The 26,469-nt window shown below is 50.3% G+C and overlaps 1 protein-coding gene across 1 annotated transcript in view; it reads right to left on the reverse strand.

Moving 5' to 3' along the window:
- Positions 1–26,469, reverse strand: part of Hk1 (hexokinase 1) — a 67,624-nt gene that overhangs the window by 5,249 nt on the left and 35,906 nt on the right. Inside the window, exons 4-15 of the mRNA XM_038342174.2 lie at positions 22,507–22,626; positions 18,788–18,883; positions 18,133–18,232; positions 17,857–18,040; positions 14,591–14,746; positions 12,410–12,643; positions 10,790–11,094; positions 9,528–9,676; positions 9,141–9,260; positions 6,926–7,021; positions 5,866–5,965; positions 1,087–1,270 (exon numbers count right to left, since the gene is read on the reverse strand). Of these exons, the coding sequence (XP_038198102.1) occupies positions 1,087–1,270; positions 5,866–5,965; positions 6,926–7,021; positions 9,141–9,260; positions 9,528–9,676; positions 10,790–11,094; positions 12,410–12,643; positions 14,591–14,746; positions 17,857–18,040; positions 18,133–18,232; positions 18,788–18,883; positions 22,507–22,626 (1,844 nt within the window). The remainder of the gene's footprint in view (positions 1–1,086; positions 1,271–5,865; positions 5,966–6,925; positions 7,022–9,140; positions 9,261–9,527; positions 9,677–10,789; positions 11,095–12,409; positions 12,644–14,590; positions 14,747–17,856; positions 18,041–18,132; positions 18,233–18,787; positions 18,884–22,506; positions 22,627–26,469) is intronic.

The following is a 26,469-nucleotide window of genomic DNA, read 5'->3' on the forward strand; positions in this document are numbered from 1 at the left end:
AGTCACATGCCTGCCCTGTGTCCCCACACAGGCAGAGAGGGGCCTAGAAAGCCCTCTAGCCTCCCCACATCGATGCCTTCAGCAGTCACAGAAAACTGCTAGGTGGCCTCCCTCCCAGTGACCACCTAGTCTTTGTCTGGCCCCATCCTGCTCAGCTCTTAACCACAAGCCACACCCCAGAGAGCCACACTGGCTCCCGCTATTCCAGGTGCTCTCTCGCACACGGGCTCCCTTCCTCCACAGAGATGGCCCTGAGAAGACAGGGAGTGGGTGTCTCCGTAAGGCCCTCAGCAAAGCATTTGAGGGCAGTTTTAGACTAAGCAAACTGCTAATTCTTTTTTTTTTTTTTTTTTTTTGGTTTTTTCGAGACAGGGTTTCTCTGTGGCTTTGGAGCCTGTCCTGGAACTAGCTCTTGTAGACCAGGTTGGTCTCGAACTCACAGAGATCCGCCTGCCTCTGCCTCCCGAGTGCTGGGATTAAAGGCGTGCGCCACCACCGCCCGGCTTCAAACTGCTAATTCTTAAATGGACAAAAAGAAAGTTCTTTGTTTTGTTTTGATCTTGGATGGTTTTGCCATCAACCAAAATATAGATTAAGCCCAAAGTGGAGGAAAGTTGGTGGGCCATAACACTTTCAGGTTAAACTGGAGCTAATTTATTTTCCAAAGAACACGACTTTGACAAGTCTGTTCTGGCTAGGCCATTGAATATCCTGATTCTTGGTCACTTCATTTCTGGGTGGACGCTGCGCTGCCAACTTGGAGCAGTCACTAGGGGGCGCAGGAGTTTGCAGTTGGAAGGGCATCTACCTCGTCCACCCTAGGGAAGCAACAGCAGGGCTTGGCTAAACTCTTTGAGACCCCCGCAAAGGGCAAATGAGGCGGTGTGTCTGCTGTCACCATCACTCCTGGGAATAATCCTGCACTATGCCAAGAATCAAAAAAAAAACCAAGGTTAGTATAATACCAGAGGGATGGCTTTCCAAGCCTCTGCACAGACTCCTCCATCTAGAAACACTTCCTCCAGCAACAGAACGCGGACCACCTCATCACCACGCATGAGCAGAGCTGCTCCGCAGGCTGATTACCTTTGCTTCCCAGCGTTTAATGAATACTCGTCCACCACTCTGTCAAAGTCTGTCCTGATGTCATCCAGACATCCGTTGTCGCCAAAGGCACCCCACTCCATGTTGATGCACATCTGCCCCTGGTTCCCCTCCACCATCTCTATGTTCCGCATCTCCTCCATGTAGCAGGCATTGCTGCCAGTCCCTAAAACACAGGGGCAAAGGTCAACGATGGGGCCCGTGCCAAGGGGTCTTCGGACCTGGAGCTCCGACGTCAGGTAAGAGCTACTTAAAACTTTTTAAATTAATATTAATATATGAATATATTTAAATGAATTATCCCCATTTCCTCCCCCCACCCTCCACCACTTTTCCCTCCCAACTTCACGTGCCCCCCCCAAAAAAAACCCCACAGAACCCAGTTAGTGCTGCCTGCATGTGCATTAGGGTGGGACCATCTGCAGAGCACTGAGAACCCATCAGGGACCCAACTCTGAAGAAAAACTAAGCCTCCCTCCTCGCACACTGACTGCTAACAGCTCCGCAGCAAGAGGTGGAATTCATGACACCCACCCCACCAGTGTTGGGATTTTTGTCTGCCTTAATCTTGCACAGGTCTGATGCCTGCAGTCAGAGCCTCAGAGTTCATGAGTACAAAAGACTGTTTCTACAGCAGCCAACCACCTTTGGCTCTTACAGTTTTCTGCCTCCTCCCCGAGCCTTAGAGGAAGGGGGCTGGGTGCACTCAGTTGCGCTCTGCCAACTGAGCCACATCCCCAGCCCTCAGCATGTGTGTGTAATATATATAAAATATTTCCAATGTATATTATAATATAAAGTATATATTCATTCATATACTCATGAAATATTTTATATAAAGGATATACTAATATATATGTATATGTATATACACACACAGAGACACACTAGTTTTTATAGACCAGGCTGGCCTCGAACTCAGAGATCCGCCTGCCTCTGCCTCCTGAGTGCTGGGATTAGAAGGCCTGCACGACCACTGCCCATATGTTTTTTGTTTTTGTTTTTGTTTTTTTTTTTTTTGAAAATGAGCAAGCATCTTTATTTTCTAGTGTAATCCTGATTGGCCTGGCACTCCGTTGACCAGGCTGGCCTTGAACTTGCGGCAATCCTCATGTGTCCACCATCACCTCCCATGACACCAAACGTTGATTAGTTTACCTTATTTACCTAAAGCCTCACCTGTTCAGACAGGACCGTAGGTGTGTTGGTAGGTGCTCTTACAACAAAGGAATGTATGGCTAGTGGGAGTTCAGGCACTATTTAGATGGGGGAACACACACACTCACACACAGCCCTATAATTCATAGGTATGCATACCAGGCTTGTGCGCACACAGCAAGTGGACAGAGGACTATCTACTTTCCCACCTCACCCATTCCCTTGTCTTTTCTCATACAGGGTGGTCAGGAACTACACCTAGTCAACCAACACCTGAGCGCTGGGGGTTGCATCCCAGCTTTCTACGCAACAGTTCTTTGCCTGGCTGGTATCACAGATTGTCTTGATTAGGGTCACTATTGAAACACTATGACCAAAGCAGCCTTAGGAAGAGAGGGTTCATTTTAGCTCATCACTGAGGGAAGTAAGGACAGGCGCTCAAAACAGGACAGGAACCTGGAAGCAGGGGCTGATGCAGAGGCCATGGAGGGGTACTGTTCACTGGCTTTCTCAGCCTGCTTTCTCACAGAAACCAGGGCCACCAGCCCAGGGATGGTCCCACCTACAATGGGCTGGGCCCTCCTCTACCAATCACTGATTAAGAAAATGCCCTACAGGTTTGCCTACAGCCTGATCTTATGGGGACGTTGTCTCAGTGAGGCTCCCTCCTCTCTGACGACTCTAGCTTGTGTCAAGTTGATGCAAAAACAGGGGGACACAGACCTCATAGAATATCTGCTGATCTGAGACAAGGAACATCCCTCTGGGCGGTGTATGATTCCCAGGGCTCAGAAGCCTCCGGTTTCCACTCTTGAACTCCCTAGAGCATGTCTGTCTTGGTACCCCCCAGGACCCAGGGAGCGGAGCAGAAGTTGCAGTTTTAGCCCACAAGGGGCTATGTAAACAAACTTTCAGAGCACTTGGTTATTTTTATATACTGTGCGTGTTCCTTCCGAGCCCGCGCATGCGTGGAGTCAGAGTTCAACTTGCAGGAGTCATTTCTCTGGTTCTCTTGTGGAGTGAACCTGGGGATCAGACTCAGTCTATCAGGCATGGTGGCAGGTGCCTTGCCCACTGAGGTTCACGCGGCTAGCCCTGTCGGTAGTTTTAATGTCACGGCCTCAGGCTGATGGTCCGGAGGTCATTGTCTTACTGCACAGACCGGGTTCTCAGGCAAGGAGACCTTCCTACAGAAGCTTCGGCCATGCTCATGAAGATCTTTGGTAGGTTTCAAAGCAAACTGGTACTCATCCAGTACCAGTGGCTCCTTCCACACTTCTCACCCTGCACCCTACCCTAAGCCTGGGCTCCCCTCCCCCAGCTTTCCTTTCCTTTATAATTTAGCCATTTTGTCCCTGTGCTCTTTTGGTTCCTGGTTCCTCTCTTGGCCTCCTGGTTCCCATGTGCTCTCTTGGTCCTTTCTCTCCTGCTCCTCCCCCCACCTCTCTCCTCTCACAGCCTGGTCTATCCTGCTGACCACGGTCAGTCTGGACTCTTCCAGATGCCTCTGGCTGAACTCTTCCTCATACCTACATTAAAAAACCTTCTCCTCAACCATACCCTGGAGTGGTCATGTCCTCCTTTTCACTCAGTCTTGACTCAAGGGTTCTGGAGTGAGGTTCCTGGTGATGCAGCTGCCTACTGCACTTAGCATAGCAAAGCCCTCAGGGATGCGGGCAGCTTTCGCCTCATTCAAGGTATGCTCCCCTCCCCCACCTCTCTGGCCAGACCAAAGGCATAAACCCTCTGAAAAACTTAAGCAGAATTCCCAAGACGCTCCTCCTGACAATGGATTGTTACTGTTTTCTCAATTCCCTTCTACCCAAAGTATAAAAGGAGAGCGAGAGAGAAAAAAAAAAAAGTCCCAGAAATAGAAGATGCAAAGAAAGCCAAGATACATAAACTGTATTCTTGGCCATGAGAATTCTGAGCAAAGAGATCTCTGGATGGTGACAAGAAAGAACGCCTGAATCCTGGCACCAGAACCTGATAGCACTGTGCCGACCTGGACAGACTTTTGCTCCCAGGCAGGAAGGTGAGGCCAGGCCTGGGAGAAAATATGCCTAGTCACTCTGGCTTTGCAGGTCCCACCTAAGCCCATTAACAGGCACAAGGCTGGGCAAGGCTGGGTGGAGAAAGCTTTGCCAAAGGAAGGGATAAATGAAGTCTCAGGGCAGAAACGCCTTCCACTTGGACCTGCTGCCTGACTTTCTGTTTTCACAGCAGTCACATGAAGTGACTAATAATTGATATGAAAGCTTTCTTGGCACAGAGGGCAACCTGCGAGCCCCATCCCAACCTCCAGACACTGGAAATGATCCTGAGACCGGGTGACATTTCATGCTATCCAAGTAGTAAGTAGTGTTTGCGGATGTTGGCGACTAAGGAAGTGTTGGGGGAGGTGCAATAGTTTACTTTAATTGCCAAGGCAACAACAGCCTAGAATCAGCTGGGAAAACAGTATTAATGAGGGAGTGTCAGCACTGGGTTGATATGGAAGACCCAGCCCACTGCGGGCAGCACCATCCCCTAGGCAGGGGTCCTGAACTGGATAAGAAGTGGGAAGTCAAGTTGAGCACAAGCATGCAAGCCTGTGCTTTCACTTCTCTCTACTCTATGCATAGGATGTGGCTAGCTGTTCCAGGTTCTTGCCTGTTTCTAACCTGGAATTGGGAGCGAAAATGAACCCTTTCTCCCCTACGTTGATTTTGTTTTAGTATACCAGCAAGAATGAAAATGGGGCACTTCATTTTTCTAGCGTCCCCTAATGCTAGGTTAAAGGATTTTTTCACCCTACTCAGAGTGCTTCAGGAATTTAATGTTCTCGGGCTAGGGAGACAGCTCAGTGGGAGCAGCATTTGCCGAGCAAGCAAAAGGAGCTGAGTTCAAATCCCCAGAACTCATGTAAACACCCAGCACGACAGTGTGTGGCTATAATTCTATTACCTGTATAGCACGATAGGAGGCAAAGGAGAGACTCCATCTCAAACAAGGTGGAAGCAAGGACCAATACTCCAGGTTGTCCTTGGACCCCCATACGTGCACTGTGGGGTACATGCATTCCTGCTATCCATACATCACATGGACACACATACAGTTTCATGCTATTGAGGCCTGGGTCTCTGCCATGTTTGGAACACAAGGCAACAAACTGCAGGCCTGGGGCCATTTGGACAGTGACTATTGATGGCGAATGATGTCTAAAATCACACTTGCTCTTTCCAGCTAGACCATGGTCAGGAGCGAAGATGGTCTCTGCTTCCTTTTCAGCCTGTGAGCCTGCAGCACGGGGCTCTTACAGACAGGCTGGTTCCAGACACCCTACTCCATCTACCCAGGACACATAAGGGTTTCTTTTTGTTGTTTTTGTTTTTGTGGCCTCTTTCCTGGAGAGTTCACTGACAGTTCAATCATAATTGATGTGCGGCAGCATTATGGGATGTTGGGAATGGAACCCTGCAGCCTTCCTCCAATATAGAATAGTAAATAAATGGGACCAACAGATCAACTGTCTCCAACTAACAAATGAGCTGCTGGATCTCTACAAACCAGGAAAAGCCAGTGTCTCCTTCCTGGAGAAGAGACAACCTTCGGGACACTTACCTACGATGAGTCCAATTTCACAAGTGGGCTCCTCATAGGCACAGGTCATCATGGTGCCCACCGTGTCATTGACCACAGCCACTACATCCAGGTCAAATTCCTTTGAAAAGAAAGGGACATGGGTCTAGGGAAGGGCCAGCTTGAATCCTGCTAGTTCATGCTGTGGACTGGATGCTGCTGGGAACGAGGGCTGATTTCTTGACTGTGGTCTGTACTTTGACACAGAGTAGCAATGTCTTCTAAGGGTGTTCACATGTGCTGCTCGGGAACTCCACAGTACCTGGCTGTATGGGCTCTTCTCTTAGGAACTGCTTCTCTCTTTCCAAGACTTTACCCCTCTTTGAGTATATCATCCTTTCCACATTTCTTTTTTTTTTTTTTCTTTTTTCTTTTTCTGGTTTTTTCAAGACAGGGTTTCTCTGCAGCTTTTTTAGAGCCTGTCCTGGAACTAGCTCTTGTAGACCAGGCTGGCCTCGAACTCACAGAGATCCGCCTGCCTCTGCCTCCCGAGTGCTGGGATTAAAGGCGTGTGCCACCACCGCCCGGCTACATTTCTTTTTTTAAAAAAATATTTATTATGTATAAATACAGCATTCTGCCTGCATGTACACCTGCATGCCAGAAGAGGGCACTAGATCTCATTATAGATGGGTGTGAGTCACTATGTGGTTGCTGGGAATTGAACTCGGGACCTCTGGAAGAGCAGCCAGTGCTCTTAACCACTGAGCCATCTCTCCAACCTCACATTTCTTTATTGTGTGCGCACGCACAGGCACACACATACACCACAGCACATGTGTGTAGATCAAAGGATAAACCACGGAAGTTAATTCTCCATCGTGTGGTTTCTTGGAACCACACTCAGGTCGTCAGACTTGGTGGCAGGCTCTTTCCAGCTCCCATATTATCCTTAACAATACAAAGCTGGCAGTGACTGGGGACACCTACCATTCCCTAATTACATGCTTCTATGGTGGTCCAATTCTTCACAAAGAAGCAAGCTTAATTTTTATAAACTCTCCTAAGGCAAAAAAAATTATTTTAAAAATATTTTAATTACCTCTCTCCTCTTTATGGCATCCTTCAGTAAAGTGACCACATCGTGACCCACACAGTCGCTGGCCTTGAAACCCTTTGTCCAGGTGATCAAGATTCCCTACAGGAGAAGCAGCAGAAGAGCCTGGGTGAGTAACCTCCCTCCCCGGCAATAACCTCGGTGGCTGTGTCTAGATGCCAGGACATCACACTCAATCTAATAAAGTATGAGTGAGAGCCTGTGGGCTGGCCCCCTCCATCCCACCTCACAGATGGAGAAACAGAGGCACGTAAGGTTGGTTGCTGACCGTGTAACGGAAGGAAAGCAAAACTATAGTTATACGCTTCTAAGAAAAAGCGTTCTGTGTGTGTGTGTGTGTGTGTGTGTGTGTGTGCGCGCGTGCACTACAGGAGTGGGTGGTAACAGTAGAATCATCCTGACAGACGTGGTAGCCCACACCTAGAATCTCAGTACTTGAGTGGCTGAAGCAAACATACTATCCTTTAGTTCAAGAGCAGTCTAGGGTACATAAGTTCTGGGCTAGCCTGAGCTACAGACCTCTGAAAACTGCAATGACAAAAGTTTAGGGCTAGAGATGTCGCTCAGCTGGCAGAGTGATTGCCTAGCACGTACAAAGCCCTAGCTTTGATCTGGGCACTGTAAAAACCAGGTGTGATGATACACACTCATAATGCCAGCACATGGGAGATAGAGGCAGGAGGATTAGAAATTCTAAGCCATTCTTGGCCTCACAAGGAATCTGAGGCCAGCCTGGGCAACATAAGACCCTGCCTCAAAAAAAAAAAAAAAAAAAAAAAGTCAGCACCATGACCTGATGACATCACCTTCCTTAGCTCTCCCAGCACTGCCAATCACGCCTTAAACCATCACCTGGGGCCTCTCCTGGCCATGTCTCCACTTGTGCCATGAAGGGCTGCCTACAGATCTTCTAGACAAGTTGGTTGTTCCTCCCTCAGGGATCCCGCATAATCTTATCCCTCTGTCCCCAATACGTCCACCCACCCGTGGCCCTTCCTGCTCAGCCGAGCGCTGGCACACGGTTCTGACTCTGGCACTGGTATAGATCACTAAGGACGGAAACGGTAACTGAAGGAAAGAATGAAATAGGAGGAGGTCAGGACCCCTAAGGAGGGAGATGATTTTCACGGCAGATATAAGGGAGAAGGCAGGCCGAGGGAAGAGTCCGGGCTGAACATGGCTGGCAGATTAGACGTGAGAGGAGGGGGAGGGGAAGCAAGAAAGTAGGCGTCAACCAAAAAGAGAGGCCTGGTGTAGCTAAAAAGGCCGAGTTTGAAGGGCTCAGCCCCAGGGAGGGAGAGGGCGGGGCGAGAAGTGTTGGGAGGAGCCACAGGTACGGAGTGAGACTTTTGTCTTGGGTTTTGTCTTGGGTTTGTCACCTATCCCCACACCCTAGCCCTGTCTGGGACCCATTTCACCCCCTCGCTTTCTCAGGCATTTACACAAACGTCTGTTCTAACAGCGAACTGTGCCAGGGCCTATGGGCATCCAGCTCCTTGCCATACAACCAGCCGAAAGGAAAGCCACTAGGGGCTGAGGATGAGGCTAGCTGGCAGAGTGCTTGCCTAGCATGGGCAAAGCTTTGGGTGCCATGCCAGTACACATGAATCAGGTGTGGTGGCGCACGCCTGTGACGCCAGGGCCTAGGAGGTGGCGGTGGTGAGATCAAAGGCTATGCGACTTCACAACCAAGTTGGCAGCCAGCCTGGGGTAAAGGAGCAGGGAGGAAAAGAAGTGGGGTTGGGGAGGAAGGAAAGAAGGAGTTAGTGAGCTACTTAGGAGGTGTGCAAAGTTCCACAACAAAGGTGACAGCCAAGGACACAGGAAAACAGAAAAGGGCACGGTTCTTTGTGCCTGGAGGCCCCAAAGGTTCCCCTCCTCCTTTTTTTTTTTTTTTTTTTTTTTGGTTTTTCAAGACAGGATAGCTCTGGCTGTCCTGGAACTTGCTCTGTAGACCAGGCTAGCCTCAAACCCAGAGATCTGCCTGCTTCTGCCTCCCGAGTGTTGGGATAAAAGGCGTGCATCAGTATCACCTGACAGGATGGCTCCTTTCAACAATGACAGAAGAGCAGTCTTAGGTGACCCATGAGACATATAAGACCGTCTCTGACATCTAAGGATAGCACTGAGGTCAGAGAAAGCCCTAACCACATGAAATCAGCACTGTCAGAGGTCCACTGTGCACAGGAAAGAGACTCACACAATCCAAACTCGTCTGCTTGCAGGGAAATGAGAAGGTAAAGCCCAGAGGCATCCGGGGGCCTTTGATCCCCATGTAGTCCAGGAAGTCGGAGATGCAGGAGACAATGTGGTCAAACAGCTTTAAGAGAGAAGAAATGGGTTAGCAAGGCTCTCTGGTTTCTCAGTTTTAGCACGCACACACGCTTGCATGCGCACACACGTAGAGCCCCTTTCTCTAGGAACTTTGCATCCTAGAATCATGGGCAAGGCATAACACAAAAAACTTGATGCTTTAGGGCCACAGGGACAGCTACAGCGTCACGTGGCAGGTATGGGTTAGCTCGTGACCACCAATGCCATTGGCCAGGTGTGTGATGGACCCTCGACAGGCATGTGTGCCTCTTACCTCTTCCCCGGTGCCCTGCATGATGTCCACGGGAATGGAGTAGATCTTGTTATGCATTTCCACCGTCCTCTTTTTCCCGCTACGGATCTTTACCAGCAGGACGCGGAAATTTGTTCCTCCGAGATCCAAGGCCAGGAAGTCACCATTCTCTGTCACAGGGAAAAACACAGAGAAAGCCACAGATGGCTATGTGCGGCTTGGTGGCTGCTGCCCCGCTCCCCGCAACTGCCCCCATCCTGCATTCCCGGGGCTGCGATGAATGTTCCCTGTGATATCCAGCACGGGCTCAAAGGAGAGCTGGACTCTGAGTGACAAGCTGGGCTGGTAACAGAAGGGTGGCCCTGGGAGGGAACTATTGGTCACAATAGCTAAACTTCACCAGGGTTACTTAAAAACCCCACAACAGTATCTTGACTTTAGGACCCTCATATCAAAACATGCATAATCTGTATCAATGTATGCAACTGGAAATGGCCACAGCCTTCCCCTTCCCTCTTTGCAATGTGGGTGCATGCTATTTCAGTGTCTTGCCACTGAAAAAAGGAGGAACCTATTTCTCTTCTTTTGGGGTTCTGGGGTCCTAGCCTTGGCTTCCAGACACTGCTTCGACCCCTTGGTAGAGTGCAGTAGCCCACTGGTGGAAAAGCCACGCTAGCCACGCTGGCCCTGGGTATCCAGAAAAGACTGAGGCTGGCCTCTCAGCTGACCCTCAGCAGAGACCAGCAGAACCTGGCCTGGATGAGCAGAATTGCCTGTGGTCACTAGTGAGTGGTAGTTGATCTATGCCACTAAGTGTGAGAGTGGTTTACAAATTTAAGCAATAAGTAACTTAGCTCTAAGATTTTTTTTTCTACCCCAGACAGTTATTATTCTGAGGATCCACTCAAAAATCTTTCCTCAGAAGTAGCGGCAGTGAGGGGCAGGATGCTTCTCCAACCTGTCCAAGGATGCAAAGCCCCAGACCCATCTCCCTCACACATACCCTGCTACTATTGAAAAGAAGAGGAGTGTGTGAATTATTCTATTAGTCTGTCTCATGTAGCTGAGGCTGGCCCCAAATTCACTCACAATGTAGCTGAGGCTGGCTTCAAACTCCAGAGTGTGCACACACACACACACACACACACACACACACACACACACTGGGATGGGTAAAATTCCAGCTCTTGTCTTATTGGGCATTACCAGAGCAAAACCATCCTTGGGAGGGTCCAAAATGTCCTCTATCCAACCCCCTGGTTCTTGTCCCAACAAGCCCTCACCAGTCCCATCCGGGATGCTCCGGACAAAAGAAGGCAGCATCTTGACGGTAGCCTTGCTGTGTGTCTCCTTCCTCAGCCCCATCTCCATCTCTGCCCGCATCCTGTTCTTCACCTCCATCAGGTTCTGCTTGGAGAGGCGGAAGTGGGCCAGGGTTTCCTCAATCTGCCGGTGCTGCTCGGCCAGGCGGTAGGCCACTGCGGTCACCATGGCAGCCCCCTTGCCACTGCCGCTCTCTGAGAGGAGGAAACGCACATCGCAGTCAGGCACCAGGCGCCTCAGGGTCTTGTGGAAACGCCGGGAATACCTGAGGGAAAAGGTGGAAGTGGGTGTGCCGCCACAGTCAGACCAAGCTACCTGTCGGGAGGTCTGGTAACTCTCCAGTCAGCACGCTGACTCCATTCTCTCTACTACTTTCCTTAGGCACACACTATAGAAATGTGTAACATGCATGTGCGCGCGCACACGCACACGTGTACACACACACACACACACACACGGAAAGGGAGATTATCCAAAACTGCTTATAACGATGACAACAACCAAAGGGAAGATCTCATTATTTTATAATAGAGTTTTATAACCTATATAAAAAAAAAATTCAAGGGCCCATACCATCTTGTGTGAAGCAGAAGGCCTGCCACTACCTCCAGACCAGCCTGGGCTACATAGAAAGACTTTGCTTCAAACGATAAAAAGTAAAAGGAGGGAGAGTGCTTTCCTCCGCTGTATTAAAAGTGTCACAGGGGCCAAAGGCAAGGGCTTCAATCTGAGAAATGGGGGGGGGGGGGAGTGAGCACTGCTGCCGCCAGGGCAAGTGACCTTGAGCCAGTATTGACCTTGGACACAACGGAGACCAGCCCCTGAAGGTGGAGTGCTGAGAAATAAACGGGCTTAGTGAGGAGCTGACAGAAGGAACTAGCGCGGAGCCTCAGTCACCCCTCTTGTTTTTATTTCCACTCAGCTCTTCCCCCTCCTCCCTAGAAGAAAAGCTTAGGCCAGCGTGAAACACAGAACTGTGTCACGCTGTACGGAAGGCTGCCTGCCAAAGGAAACAGGAAAAGCCGTTTCCCCAAAATACCAGCGGTCATAGCCTCCAAGGAACGGATTAAGAATGATTTTTCTCTTCGCTCAAACTTCTTAAACGGTCTCAAGTTTCTAGTAATTGTGAAATGAGGAACACCTGCTGCAAGTTAGTCTTTGCTTATGTGCTGGTCTCAGACTCAAAGAGATCCGCCTGCCTCTGCCTCCCAAGTGCTGGAACTAAAGGCGTGTGCCACCCCGGCCTCAAGTTCCAGTTCTAATGGGGATGCCGTCCCTCTGGATAAAATGCAGCCAGGCTGCGGACACACGACACCTCACATTCCTGTCTAGAGAAAACTCTATCTCACCTTGGGAAGTGAAAGACTCAGAAGTAGACAGCAGGAACAACACATGAGAAGACACCAAGGGTGGGACATCCCGCGTGAGCAACTCCTAGCCCAATTTCCCAGAAATAGGCACTCCCCACTGTCTTATCTTCCCGAACCATACCCTTGGTGGGTGCACAGTCTGCCCTCTTGGAAGGGCCCTGGTCTCAGACGGGGGAACTAACAAATAAATACAACATAGGCTGGACTCACTGTGGGTGTGTCTTGTAGAGAGAACCATCCACACCGACTGTGGTCCGAAGCCTGGCTGTGCCCTTGTTGTCACGCAGGCGGTTCAAGATGGCCCCGAGCGTGGCAGCCACGAGGTTGGCTGAACGGAAGGAGACGATAGTGCATACGTGCTGGACCGAGACACAATCATCATCAGACGGCTCCACTCCCAAGCGGGTTAAGATTTCCTTGGCATTTTGAATGCCTTCCTTATTCCTGTGAGGTGAGAGGCCAAACTTCGTGAGTTCGGGACCATGCCAGGCTGTGGAGAGCAAGCACCAGAGTTGGGAGGCAAAGCTGGGGAAGGCACTGGCACTGTGAAACACCTGGGATGGGTGCGCTTGCCTAAGAAAGATCTGGCTGGTGGAAGCACTACATCATACCAGGCCTCAGAGAGGGGAGACCACACACACAGCCGTGAGCAAGTGGAGAGAAAGAGCAGTTTCCGCCCGGGAGTTAGTACTCGTATGTCCCGATGTTTTCTGTAAAATTCTAATTTTCTGCATACATGTTTTGTATATCTTTTGTTGGTTTCAGGTTAGTTTTAAAAAATCTAATGCCGGGCGGTGGTGGCACACGCCTTTAAGCACTCGGGAGGCAGAGGCAGGAGGATCTCTGTGAGTTCAAGACCAGCCTGGTCTACAAGAGCTAGCTCCAGGACAGGCTCTAAAAGCTGCAGAGAAACCCTGTCTCGAAAAACCGAAAAAAGAAAAAAAATCTCTCTATTCCCGCCGCCCCCCCCCCTTTGTAGTTTTGGTTCTCAGTAACCGAAGACCCAATGGCAGTAACAGGCCAAGGTGAGTTAAATGAGGCAGGCACTTCTGAACTTTGCCAGTGACTCTGAAATTAAGTTACAGTGTGCACACAGAATCTCAGGACCGGGTCCGAAAGAGAACCCCATGACAAACCCCCAACACAGGCTCAGGCCAAGAGTGAGAGTCCAGGAAAGCGCTCGTCCACCTGATGGCCTCTTTCTTTAACCACAGAGACAGCTATGTTCACACTGTCGGAGCCAAAGCAAAGCTCCGCTGGCATGATGTGAATTTCCTAGGAACAGTGAGGGCACACTGCAGGTAACTAACTCATGTGGGGACAGATGACACGGAGCAGCAAGCTGCTTCGCGTCTTGCCGATGGCCTCCTGGACCCGGAGGAACACAGAAGCTACGCACGGCACACGAGCCCTTTAGGCTTGGGGGTCCTGAGCTGCACCACACTGTGAGTCTCTCAGACTTCAGGCAGGCCTGTGCCTAACAGTCAACACGGTGGATTCTGAGCATCCCATGGGATGTCAAAGGGCAGAGGGCAGGATGCTGCCTGGACTTTCTCCTTTTATATATCTATTAACCAGTAGCTCTTAGATTTGAATTTTAGGGAACATGGCTGTCCACAGGCATTCTCTGAGAACATACGGAAGCAGGGAGGCAGTTTGAGCTCAAAAAGAAGTTTGGGGGAAGTGATCAGGTTCATTAGTACCCTAATTAATGAATACGCCACAGAGCTATCCAGTCATTGACCGGACGCCTCTAGGTTCCACAGAACACAATTTGGGAAAGGTCATGATATATACCAAGAGGGAATTCCAAGAATCCAGGCCCAGCTTTGGTCAGTCCCTTGCCCAACACTAGGATCATCGGCTTCATTGATTAGAATCTTACACAGGGTGTGTGTGTGGATATGTAGTGGGCAAGTGTGCGGTGTGTTTATAGTGTGTGTGTGGTGTGTTTGTGTAAGAGTGAGGAGGGCGTGGTTTTTGAAACCACACAAGAAAATTATCCATAAAACACTGGTACTAAGTTATTTCTTTTTTTTTCTTTTTAAAGACTTATTTCTTTTTACGTCTGTGGTTTTTCTGGTGCACCACATGCATGCCCGGTGCCTGCGGAGGCCAGAAGTTGGATCCCTGGAAACAGGTACCTGTGAGCTGCCATGTGGGTGCTGGGGACTGAGCCTGCTGAGTCATCTCTCTAGGCCCCTCGGCTGTTGTTTTTTTAAAGACCTTAGCAGAAAGATTGTGTGGATAAACCAGCCAGTTAGGTCGTCTCCTGAGGGTGAGGGGAGATTGATCCAGATAGCCTGGTGTTTGGGGAGAAGCTGTCCCCGACACTTAGTCTCAAGAGTTAGCGGCCCCTGCCTTACTCCTAAGCCCCCAAATGGTACCTACTTCTCAATGGCTGACACGTCACTAGTGTTGAACTTGCCCCTGGTGAGCAGCTCCGGAGTGATGCGCCCCTCAAACAGGAGGCCTTCCTTGGCCATCTTCACCAGGATCAGCCGGACCAGCTCCCCCATGTACATGCCGCTCACCATCTTCTCGAACCTGCAGGAGGGAATCCCATAGGTATCTAAGTTCCCTCTCTTCTGTCGCCAGGGTCAGAACTCAAGGAGGTGACAGCGGAAAAGCAGAAGGGACCTACTGCCTCTCTCAAGCTCCCAGGCTCTGTGGTAGGCAAGGTCACTGGTGTGGTTCAATAACAGACCTGATTCTAGACAGGGTGGCCACCCAGGAGGACAGGATGCTGCAGGGCGGGACAGGCGAGGAAGGCTGCCTGGAGGTAGGGAACTGTTAGGACTTAGATTAGGGGGGCAGGTAAGAGGGGCGCCACACAAACGAAAGGATCATCTCTTACACAACCGCAAGACGTACTTTCATGGGACCGTCATTCCTACTATACCACAGAGCCTTCCGGGATGGAGGTAGCCAGGAAGTGCCCAGCTCAGAAGAGTGTGTAGTGATATTTTGTTTGTGCTTTAACAAATAAATCTTGCCTAAAGATCAGAGTGCAGAGATAGCCACCTGCAGTGCTGGCACACACCTTTAATCCCAGGACAGAGGCAGATGGATCTCTGTTAGTTCAAGGCCACCCTGAGCTATAGGAAATTGACCCAATCTAAAAGAGAAACAGAGCTCACACAAAGGTGATCCCAGCACTTGGGATCCTATGCCTTTAATCCCAGCACTAGGGAGGTGGAGACAGGAGTGATATGGCTGGGTGAAGAGGGAAGGGACAGGAGCTGAGTGCACTCTGAAGCAGTCAGTCTGAGGACAGGATCGTCCCTTTGGTCTGAGCATTGGTAGAGGTAAGAACTCTAGTGGCTGGCTGCTCTGCTTCTCTGACCCTTCAGCTTTCACCCTGATGGCTGACTCCAAGATTTTATTATTAAGACCAATTAGAATTTAGCCAGGCAGTGGTGGCACATGCCTTTAATCCCAGCACTTGGAAGGCAGAGGCAGAGGCAGGTGGAGCTCTGTGAGTTCGAGGCCAGCCTGGTCTACAGAGAAAGTTCCAGGACAGACAAGGCTACACTGAGAAACCCTGTCTCAAAAAATAAAAATAAAATAAAAATAGAATTTGTACTATAGAAGAAGGAAAAAAATGTCTTTTTTTTTGTAAGATGGGGGAAGCTACTCTCCATGAGGAAAGAGATTACTTGTACCTTTGTTTTAAAAATTAATTAGTGTTGTGTATATGTTGTCTGTGTGCCAGAGTATATGCGCTCACAAAGGGTGGTTTTGAGCTGTCTGACATGATGGATCCTGGAACCTGAACTCCGGTCCTCTGCAAGAGCGGTATATACTCCTAACTGCTGAACCATCTCCCTGCCCCTGTGCATCTGCTGATCACAGCCTTGGTGCTTGATGATGAGGCTGGAGGCCCTCAGTGCACTAACGTGGGGGCCTGAGCGTCACCCTACCCTGGAGAAGCTGAAGTTCAGAGAAGTCAATATACCCTATTCATGGAAGAACAGCAACAGCAGATCTGGGTTTGGAACTCAGACTACTCAGCCCTGGAGCCATAAATCTTTATTTTCTGGGTGCAGGAGCTGAGACCTGGAACTAGTAAGTAGCTGAGATCAACAGATGTCTGTCTCTATGTCTGATGGTTTCGGGTTTTTTATTTGTTTTGTTTTGTTGTTTTTGAGACACATTCTCATGAAATCAGGCTGGCCTCAAGTTTGATCTGTAGCAAAGGATGACCTTGGCTTTCTGAGTCTCCTGTCTCCAGGAGGCCTGGGATTATAGGCGTGTGCTATGAGGTCTGGCTTATACGGTACTGGGGTTCTGACTCAGGGCTGTGTGCATGTTATGCAAACACTGCCAGCCTTGCTGCATCCCCAGCCCCTCACAGCATCCTTTGCCCACTAGGGATCAGGCTTTGCTGTTGAGGAAGGCACACTCCTTCCCCACTGGTCCCACTCTAACAGCCAGAGGCGGGCTTTGGGTAGCTGAAGGCCAATCAGTTCACCCCACTGCTCTGGCCAAATTCAGGAATGGGCTAGTCTTACAGTGAATGTGGTGTGAGGTCTGATTCTGGTCAGAGCACCTTAGGGGAGTCTGGATGGAAACAGCACAAGCCAAGCTGAAGACTCAGTCTGAGGACCCCGGGGGCTTCTGGGGTTTGATACCATATTTGAGTCAGATTGGAAGGAACCCCTAAGCCAAGCAAACCAGAGACCTCCTCTTGAGGGTGGCTGGCTGGCACCCCCAGGGCTGGCAGTGACACAGCAAAACAATTTGTTCCAGTCAGAGCCATCCAACAGCCAAAGATGCTGCCGGGCCCTCGAGCATCCAGCCCAGCCTGTCGGTACAGCACACGGTTCCCTTCCAAACACAGTCTTCATTGTTCCCTGTCCCTGACAGGCCCAGGCTGGCCGGCCCAACTCCAGAGAGTGGAAGAGAGCGGAAAGCTCCATGACCTGGCTCTTCAGCCACTGCCCGGGGTTCCTGTGGTAGGAGCCCTGCCGAGTCTAGGCTGGAATCCCTGAGCTGGCAGAAGGCAAGCAGAGCCCGACAACCAGATTCCTCTCAATTCGGTTGCCACTGCACATCTAGGCCTTAGTTTCCTCTACAGAGGACCCGTGTTCACACAGGTCATGACCATGAAATCTGGCTACTTTGTGCTTATGACCTTGCCTGTGTCTGGCACTTCCAAAGCTATTTATAAATTCATTTGAGATGGGGAGTCTCACGTAGCCTCGGCTGTCTTTGAGCATACTATATAGCATAGGATGACCTTGAACTTATGATCCTCTTCTATCCCTCCTGATGAGGGGACTATAGACATGTATCACCGCACCAGTTTATGGCACACTAAGGATGGAGCCCAGGGCCTCGTGCATGCCTGGCAGGCACTCTACCAACCGAGCCACATCGCTAGTCCCAATCATAAGGGGATTAAACAGAAAGTATGTTATTTAACATTGTCAATTATTCTATGACTTGATATGTATGGAGATCTTTGCCTGCCTGTATGTCTGTGTACCATGTGTGTGTTTGGCGCTGTGGAGGTCAGAACCATGTGCACATCTCCTGGAACTGGAGTTATAGATGGTTTGGAGCTGCCGTGTGAGCATTGGGAATTGAACTTAGGTCCTCTGGAAGAGCAGTTAGGGTTCTTAACACAAAGCTATCTCTCCAAGTCTACTCACAACTGCTTCCCAGGGTTGAGGGACCCCCGGTCTAACTCTCTGTCAAACTCGGTGCGGATGTCTTCCAGGGACCCGTCATCCCCAAAGGCTCCCCATTCCGTGTTAATGCACATCCTCCCCTCATCGCCTTCCACCAGGTCAATGTGTCGCAGCTCCTCCATGTAGCAAGCATTGGTGCCAGTACCTGGGAGAAACAAGGTGGGAAGTCGTGACCACACATGGAAGGGGAGGGGACCTCATGGGCTGCACAAAGGACGGAGCTCAGGGGACACCTACCAATGATCAGGCCAACTTCACACTGTTGGTCATCGTAGCCGCAGGTCATCATGGTCCCCACTGTGTCATTCACCACAGCCACAATGTTAGCGTCATAGTCCTGGGGACCAATGAAGAGAATGTCACCATCAGCTCCCACATGGGTGCAGAAATCCCAACCTCAGAGATAAGCTTGGCAGGCATGCTTCAATTCTCACACGCTACCAAGCTAGTGGGTGGCGCTGGCTTCACTACAGCCAGGACTCAATTAACTAGATTAGAGATCAGTGATTACGCCATGGAAACTGCAAGGTCCCCTTAATTATCTGGCTCGGGATTCTTTGGGGAGTGTGTTTTTCTTGCGGAGCTACCTACATTCCTCTGCAAGCCTCCAGAGCGCAGCTGGAAATTCCACAAGCGCAGGAGGAAAGCAGCATCCAGTGCTCTAATCCCCGCAGGTTACCCCTGGAGGGTCTCTCTGCTGCCGGCCACCTGTGGCTCTTCTGAGACTTCACATCTGACTTGCTGCCCTGGGCTGGGATTCTCACTTGTTCCCTGTCAGGGTGTTCAGAACACAAAACTTCCGTGTCCCTCCCCTCCTGGCAGCATGAGTGGTACGCTATTTTAAGATGGAGACTGTCCCATACCCGAATCTGCACAACCTAAGAGAAATTACCCCTCGCTTCTTAATGGCTTTATTCAGCAGCTTGACCACATCTGTCCCTTCCACACCACTGGCTTTGAACCGCTTTGTCCATGTGATCAGGATAGCCTGCGAAAGAAAGTGAGAACGCGGAATGAGAGCAGAATGGCATCCCACGGCCTCGGGGGCTACTGCACAGGGACAGAGCAGACGCCCTCAGTGACAAGTGGCCTCTACTAAGTCACATTGGAGCCAGAGCGAGACTGACCTGTTTATCCGCTTAATAGGTTTCTCTGGGGCAACTTTTAAAAAAAAAAATTAAAAAGATTTATTTTCATTTTATCTACGTTGGTGTTTTGTCTGCGTGTATGCCTGTGTGAGGGTGTCGGATCCCCTGGAACTGGACAATTGTGAGCCACCACGTGGGTACCGGGAATCGAACCGGGGTCTTCTGGTTTGGAGCCGTCTCTCTCATGCACACCCAGGTGGATATCAGCCAGGCCCCATTCAAAAAGAGCTGGTGAGAAGCCTTAGCAGTTAAGAGTACTCGGTGGCCGGGGAGAGGACCTGAGTTCAGTTCTCAGCATCCATATTTGATGACTCACGAGCTCCTGTAACTCTTCCAGAGGATCTGACACCCTCGCCTGACCTTTGTGGAACACGAGGAAAGCAACGGGCCAGCAAGGTGGCTCACTGGGTAAAGGTACTTGCCACCAACCCTGATGAGCTGAGAACCAACTCCCTTAAGTTGCCCCCTGCCCTTTACAAGTATTTGGCGTGTGTGTGCGGTGTGTGTGGTGTGTGTGTGTATGTATGTGTGGTGCTGAAGCGCTGTGGGACCTGTGCTGCTTTGACCTTCCACCCCCATCTGTATGTGATGCATCCACCATCGGATCGTACGGTGCTCATCTCTGCTTGCATGTTCGTGGAGCAACAGCAAGCAGAAGAGAGGCTGACTAGGCTGAGTTCCCCGGGAGCGTGCGTGAGTTGGGGCTTAGCTCTGCATTACAGTTTCTATCACTGCAACGGTTTTCACACATGGCCTTAAAAAAATAATAGTAAAAGAGAATAAAAGAGTCCTACTTGGCCGCTCTTTTCTCAGTGGGGAAGGTTGCTATAGACACAGCAGGTTTGCCATGGTCATTGCCAAGGCCCTGCCAGCCTCCCAGGGCTTATACAAAGAAGAGGGGCCTGACCTCGCTCTGAGAGGTGTGCAGACTACGGGCTGCCCAGGAGTGGGCAAACCCTCGCTGAGTTTGTGATCCTACACTCTGGAGCAAGTATGACTAAGCCTGGCATTGGAAATAACCCTGATCGCTGTTTTCTCCCCTTCAGCCTCCCCTGAAAGAAACAAACATGGACTTGGGTAACGGGAGCCAAGCTCCTACCCACACTTCCTGGTGGGTGTTATCTCATTCCTCTGAGGAGCATTTTGTACGTTGAGAAGAATGGAGTTGGTTTAGCTTTGGGCAATGGAGGTCCCAGCCTTGAACCCTTCCTCCGTGGGGGTCAGGGTTGGTAGGTAAGTCACACGTCCGGCTCCTCCTTTGCCCACAACACCCACACTCACATCTGTTCCATCCTGAAGGCTCCTGTCCCCAGGAGGATGTCCCTCCTGTCATCCCTTCCTCCCTGCTTCAAAGACTGCTTTGTGGTGTGGAGGCCAGGCCATATCCGGTAGCCATGCTCTCTCAGGGCCTGGCCCAGTGCCTATTAAACACTTAGTCATTACGTGGGTCACTTAGCGGCCATCTCGGTTATTAGCCCAACTGCCAAATCTCAAAGAGTACTTGACATTTTGAGACAGGGTCTCATGTGGACCACTTTGGCTTTGAACTTGCTATGCAACTGAGAATGACCTTGAGCCTCCGATCCTCCTGCCTCCACCTCCCAAGTCCTGGGTTATGGCTGTGCTGGAATTATGAGCACGTACCATCCTACTCGATTTATGCAGTGCTGGGGATCAAACCCAGGGCTTTGTGCCTATGAGGCAAGCACTGAACTGAGTGGGATCTCTGCCCAGCATTTGGATATTCTGAGAACATATCTTCACATAACTCTTGCTATAGTAAACCGAACTGTTCCATCATTAACAATGGTTATTAATCTTTTAATGTGCCTAATGTGCAAACTAAACTTTCTCAGTGATGTGAAAGTATTGGCAGAAACATACACACAAACACACACACACACACACACACACACACAGTTCAGCATGATCTAGGTGTAGGCGCCTTCTGAGGACTTGGGACCTTTCTCTCATGTTATCACACAATAGCAAGCATTGAGGAAGGGCTGGGAGAGGTACTCTGGGGGCCCAACTGCTCTGAACAGCTTGGAGGTATCAAACTGACAGGTATCTAGGGAGTCTAGATGGGACTTACCCAGGTTCCAGGTGGAGAAAAGTGGAGACAGGAACATCTCAGAGGTACTCGGGGGGGGGGGGGGAGCACAAAATACAAGGTAAGACCTGGGGCAGTGCTCCCGGTTCAGTCATGAATAATCCGGGTCACCCCATGAAGACCTAAAACAAGGGGCTCAATCTACCAGGCTCTCCAAACCCCTCCTGCTGATTCTGCAAGTCAAGTGAACGCACAGCCTCCGGCGTCAGGAAAAGCAGCAACAGGGACCCCATCAACAAAGGGGTCCAGGTACTGCTGACAAGCGCGCAGGACACCTGGTACCCAAATGCTGCAGTAAAGTAGACTAGAGTGAAATAACGTTCTCTGCTGGGTTCTCTGCTGGCTCCTGGGCTGCAGGCAAGCCTTAGGTTCCCCATCCGTAAGGGGCCTCAGAAGCACTTAACTCACAGAGATTGTGTTAGCTGTGAAGTGCATTTGAAAACAAGGGCCTGGGGCCTGCTGGGCCCTCAGAGTTAACTGTTAGAATTCCTGGCATTGGTACACACACACACACACACACACACACACACACACACACTATGGGGTGGGGGCTTGTTCTGACCCTTCACGTAGAAAAGGAACAAGCTCCACCTACTTTTTCCACCTCTCCGTAGCTCTCTGAGGAGCAGTTTTACCACAGGGTAGAGCTGAGTGTATCCTTGCCAAACAGACGCATGAATGAGCAAACAGCAAACAGGAAAGTTGCCGGACAAGTCGGCCACCTGGGAGCTCGACAAGGAAACCAGAGGTTTCTCTTAAGGAAGACATCCTGATTCCTGAGGCACAGCACCTGCCCAGACTCGCAGTCGCCAAGTGGCTTCCAGGTAAACACACTCCAGCCCCCGATGAAGAATTTCCCCCGCTTCTCTGCATAGCTGTCCAGCCTGTCTACCTTGCTCACCTGTGAGAGCCTCATCAATGGCTCCCTCCACCTGGTGGCTGTAAGTACCATAACCAGCCGCTAAAACTACACCAGTAACTAAAGCAACTGGTCAGCAGAACAGGCTGGAGGCATGGCTGAGCAGGTAGAGTGCTTGCCCAGCGTGCACGAGATTCGGGGTTCAGTCCCCAGCATCACATAAACCAGGCAAGGAAGGAAGACCACAAGTTCAAAGTCATCCTAGGCTACTATCCAGAGAGCAGCCTGGGATGCATTAGCCCCCTCAGAAGAGGTTTGGGGGTGGGGTAGGGGCATAAGGAAGGAAAAGAAACATGACCCCACAAGCTCACATTAATTTTGGCAAATGATTCCAAAACCATGAGGCATGCAAGTCACCCATAAAAGCAAGGGGAAACCGAGGGCATGGTTGCCATCTTCGGAAAACCAATCGACCCCCAAGGCATCCTCACCTCATCTATTTTGGATTGTCGGCAGGGGAAGGAAAAAGTGAATCCCACGGGCAATTTCTTGTCTTTGATCTTCCTTTTCTCCATGAAGTCTCCCAGGCACTCGGCGACATGATCAAAAAGCTGGAAGGCAGAGAAGAGGGACATCAGGGTGGGGGCAGAAAGAGGACTGCATCAGAGTGCGTGTGTGCACACGCACACACGTGCGTTCGTGTGTGTTTGCACCAGCAAGCAGCTCTCACAGAACACCTCCAGCCCCCCCCACAAGGTCACTGTCACTGGTCATCAAGGCACTGAAGGGAAATTAGAAACACAGAGAATCAACAAAGAATCTTCCATGACACCCTGGCCATGGGTTCCCATCAGCTGGTCACTCCCCACGCTGACCCTGGAATTCCTCAGGCAGCTCCGTGGTTGGAACTATCAACGCACTGTGTTTTTTGCTTCACCTACTGGAGGAAAGATGAGCACTCCTAAGATGCATGGAATCCAAGTGTGGTGGTCACAGGGCTCTCGCAAGCTGCCCCTGCCCCATCGCCGATACCCACGTCCAGAAGTCTAAGTGGAGCTGGGGGTCTGGCTTAGTGTACAGCACTTGTCTAGCCACAACGCCCTTGTCTGATCCCTGGGACCTAATGCCCAAAGAAATATAATATCAAAACCCACATGACAAGCTAGACATGGTAGCACAAGTACACAATTCCGGCACTCGGGAGTCTGGGGCAAGAGGATTGCCTTGAGTTCAAGGCCACGCTAGGCAATGGAGTGAAACCCTGTTTTAAACAAGAACAATAAAAACCCAGTGCTACCTTCACGGCCCTGGGGTTACTCCTGCCACCCCGATTTCTAACACAATCATGTAGGACTGGAAAAGGAGCCGGGTGTGCTCTCTGCTGGCTTTGTTCTGAGTCATCCATGCATCTTTAAGGGCTGTCCCCGCTCATCACTGTATAAATACGCCATGCTGTGACTATCCCACAGCGTGCATCCGGCATTGCCACGCAAGCCCGCTGGCTCTGACTCAGTACTGCTGAGGGTAGTGGGCCTTTGGGAGCCCCCACAGAGCTCTTTGGAGTCCAGAGGAGGATGGTTGGTGTCAAAGTGCCAATCCTTAGTCACCTTGACCCAGCTTTAGAGAGCACCTGACTCACTGCTGGGGTTAGGGAACGCCCGGGCCCCTTCTGACTTGGGAGCCTTGATGCGGAGTCACCATTACTCAGGCTACACACAGCAGCAGCAGTATCTCAGACTGAAGAGACATGTGACTGTCCTCTCTGGAGAAACCAGGCTAAGCTTCCTGTGACCTACTTCAGACTGATACAAACCCATTCCTAAGTCGATCCTTGAGCCCTGTGCCAGCAGCACCAGGGGCTCCAGGCACTCCTGGTCCCAGTGAGCTGAAGGAAGAAAGAATGGTTGCACAGGAAGGGCGGGGCCTGAAATGGCACCGCAGCAATAGGGCCACAGCAGGCACCAGGAACCCATACCCAGCACCTGGAGCAGAGCCAAATGCATCTCTCCATAGCAGCTGAGAAGGCCCAGCTGCACTGGGTGGACCGGTGCACACCTATGACCTAGCACTGGAGAGGCTGCGGGAGGAGGGTCCAGCCGGAGCGACAGTTAAGTTCCAGGCCAGGCTAGGCATCTTAGAGATGCCTTGTCTTCTGAAACAAAAGGTAAGAAATGAGTTTGAGATGCAGCTCAGTGGAGGAACACTTGTCCAGCATCCCAAGACCCCGGACTCAATACCCAGTACCACAAAGTAAATGAATGAACCCTCATCACCTTCCTGACAGCATGCTCATTATTTTAAAACTACACACAGAGGCTCTAGTGACTCATGTTTGTAATCTCACATTCTGGAGGAAGAGGGAGGAAAATGAGTGTGAGGCCAGTCTAACTATATAGCAAGTTCCGGGCCAGCCTGAGCTAGCTAAAATAAACATTTTAGGGCCAACGAGATAGCTTAGCAGATAAGTGCTTCCCACCAAGACTGGGAGACTGAGTTCAACACTTGGGACCCACATGACGGAAAGAAAGAACTAACTCTGACAAGCTGACCTCTGACCTCCACATGCTCCCACTGTGGCACGTGTGCACCTCCACACACACGCATACACACACACACATGAAAAAAATCAATTTTTTTAAGGAGTGGCAAGATGGCTCAGTTGGTAAAGTGCCCTCCCCGCAAGCATGAGGACCCAAGTTCAGATCCCCAGAACACATATAAAGGGCCAGGCGAGGTAGCATACTGTGGCCCTGGTGTGGGGGAGGAAGAGACAGAGCAGCTCGCCAGTCAGCCTGGCCAGTCAGTCAGTGAACCTGGCTTCAATGAGAGGCTGTGTCTCAAACAGATAATGTAGAAAGTGTTGGAGAAAGGCTACCTGACAGCAATCTCTGACCTCTACATTTGTGTTCTCACACACATGTATGAGCACCCACACAACTTGTAAATACATATGCTATACACACACACACACACACACACACAGAGAGAGAGAGAGAGAGAGAGAGAGAGAGAGAGAGAGAGAGAGTGTGTCAACTATCAGGGCAAATAATGGCAAAACAAAACAAGAAAAGCAATGTTAAGTATTATTCAAAATTATCAAAACTAATGTTTGTGTGTGTGTGTGTGTGTGTGCGTGCGTGCATGCGTGCTTACGTGTGTGTGGTGTGTGTATAAGGTGTATATGCACATGTGTATCAACATGTGTGTCCCTGTGCTCATAACTGAGGCCAGGGGATAATATCAAGTGTTCTGTTTTATTAACCTTGAGAGAAGGTGTTTCATTGAATCTGGAGCTGGGCTGGTGACTAGCGAGCTGGCTCAGGCCATCCTCCTGTCTCTGTTTTCTGAAAGTATTGGGGTTACAGCCATTTGGGCAGCCACATCTAGCTTTTTGTTTGGTTTTATTTTTCTTTGAGACCTGGCTTCTCTGTGTAACAGCTCTGGCTGCCCTGCAAACCAGGCTGGCCTTGGACTCAAGAGATCCACCTGCCTCAGCCTCCAAAGTGCTGGGTGGGGTTAAAGTGTGTGCCACCACCAGCCAGCCATACCCAACCTTTTATGTGAATTCTGGGACCCAAACTCAGGTCCTCATGTTTGTGCAGCAAGGATAATGATGGCTGAGCTGACTCCCTGGTCACTTAAGCCATGTTTTAGCAATGTCGTATGTAGCTTCTGAAATCATAAAGCTTAAAACTGAAGGAGGCTTTGAGATACCATGTGGGTGAGAGGGGAGAAAGGGAGACTGAGTGGGGGGCCCTGCAGGGTGAACATACTGCCTGCTCATCTCTAAGCTTAACAGTATTCTAGATGACAGGTTTAAAATCAGTTTAAAACATCAAGCTGGGCAGTGGTGGCACATGCCTCTAATCCCAGCACTCGTGTAGCAGAGGCAGGCGGATCTCTGTGAGTTCAAGGCCAGCCTGGTCTATAGGAGCTAGTTCCAGGACAGCTAGGGCTGTTACACAGAGAAACCATGTCTCAACAAGCCAAAACAAAACAAAGCAAAAACAAAACACACACAAAAAAACAAAACACAAACAAACATCTACACATCACAGAGGGTGAGATCCCCCAAAGAATCCAGCCCCTTAAGCCTTCCCTGTTCAATAGCCTGCGAGTCTAAGCAGCTCCACAGGTAACATGAGGACCTGGGTCACCACAGAGCTCCACAGAAGAGGTCAGCGATCTCAGGAGATGGGCCACTCGATACTAGGCAACTGCTATCACCAGAATGCTGCCAGAGATGTTCCGACTTCATTCCTATCCATCCTCCCACCCCGCTCCCCTCGCATCCTGATCTAAGCTCCTGTCCACAGCCACATTTTCTCATTATCAAAGATCTAAGAAACAGGCATACATTTCTATAAGCCACATAACACATTTAAATTTTTTGCTGGATGTACTAATGCACACCTCTAATCTCAGCACTGGGAGGCGGAAGCAAGTGGATGTCT

The sequence above is a fragment of the Arvicola amphibius genome, chromosome 9 (assembly GCF_903992535.2).
Source record: "Arvicola amphibius chromosome 9, mArvAmp1.2, whole genome shotgun sequence".
Lineage (NCBI taxonomy): Eukaryota > Metazoa > Chordata > Mammalia > Rodentia > Cricetidae > Arvicola > Arvicola amphibius.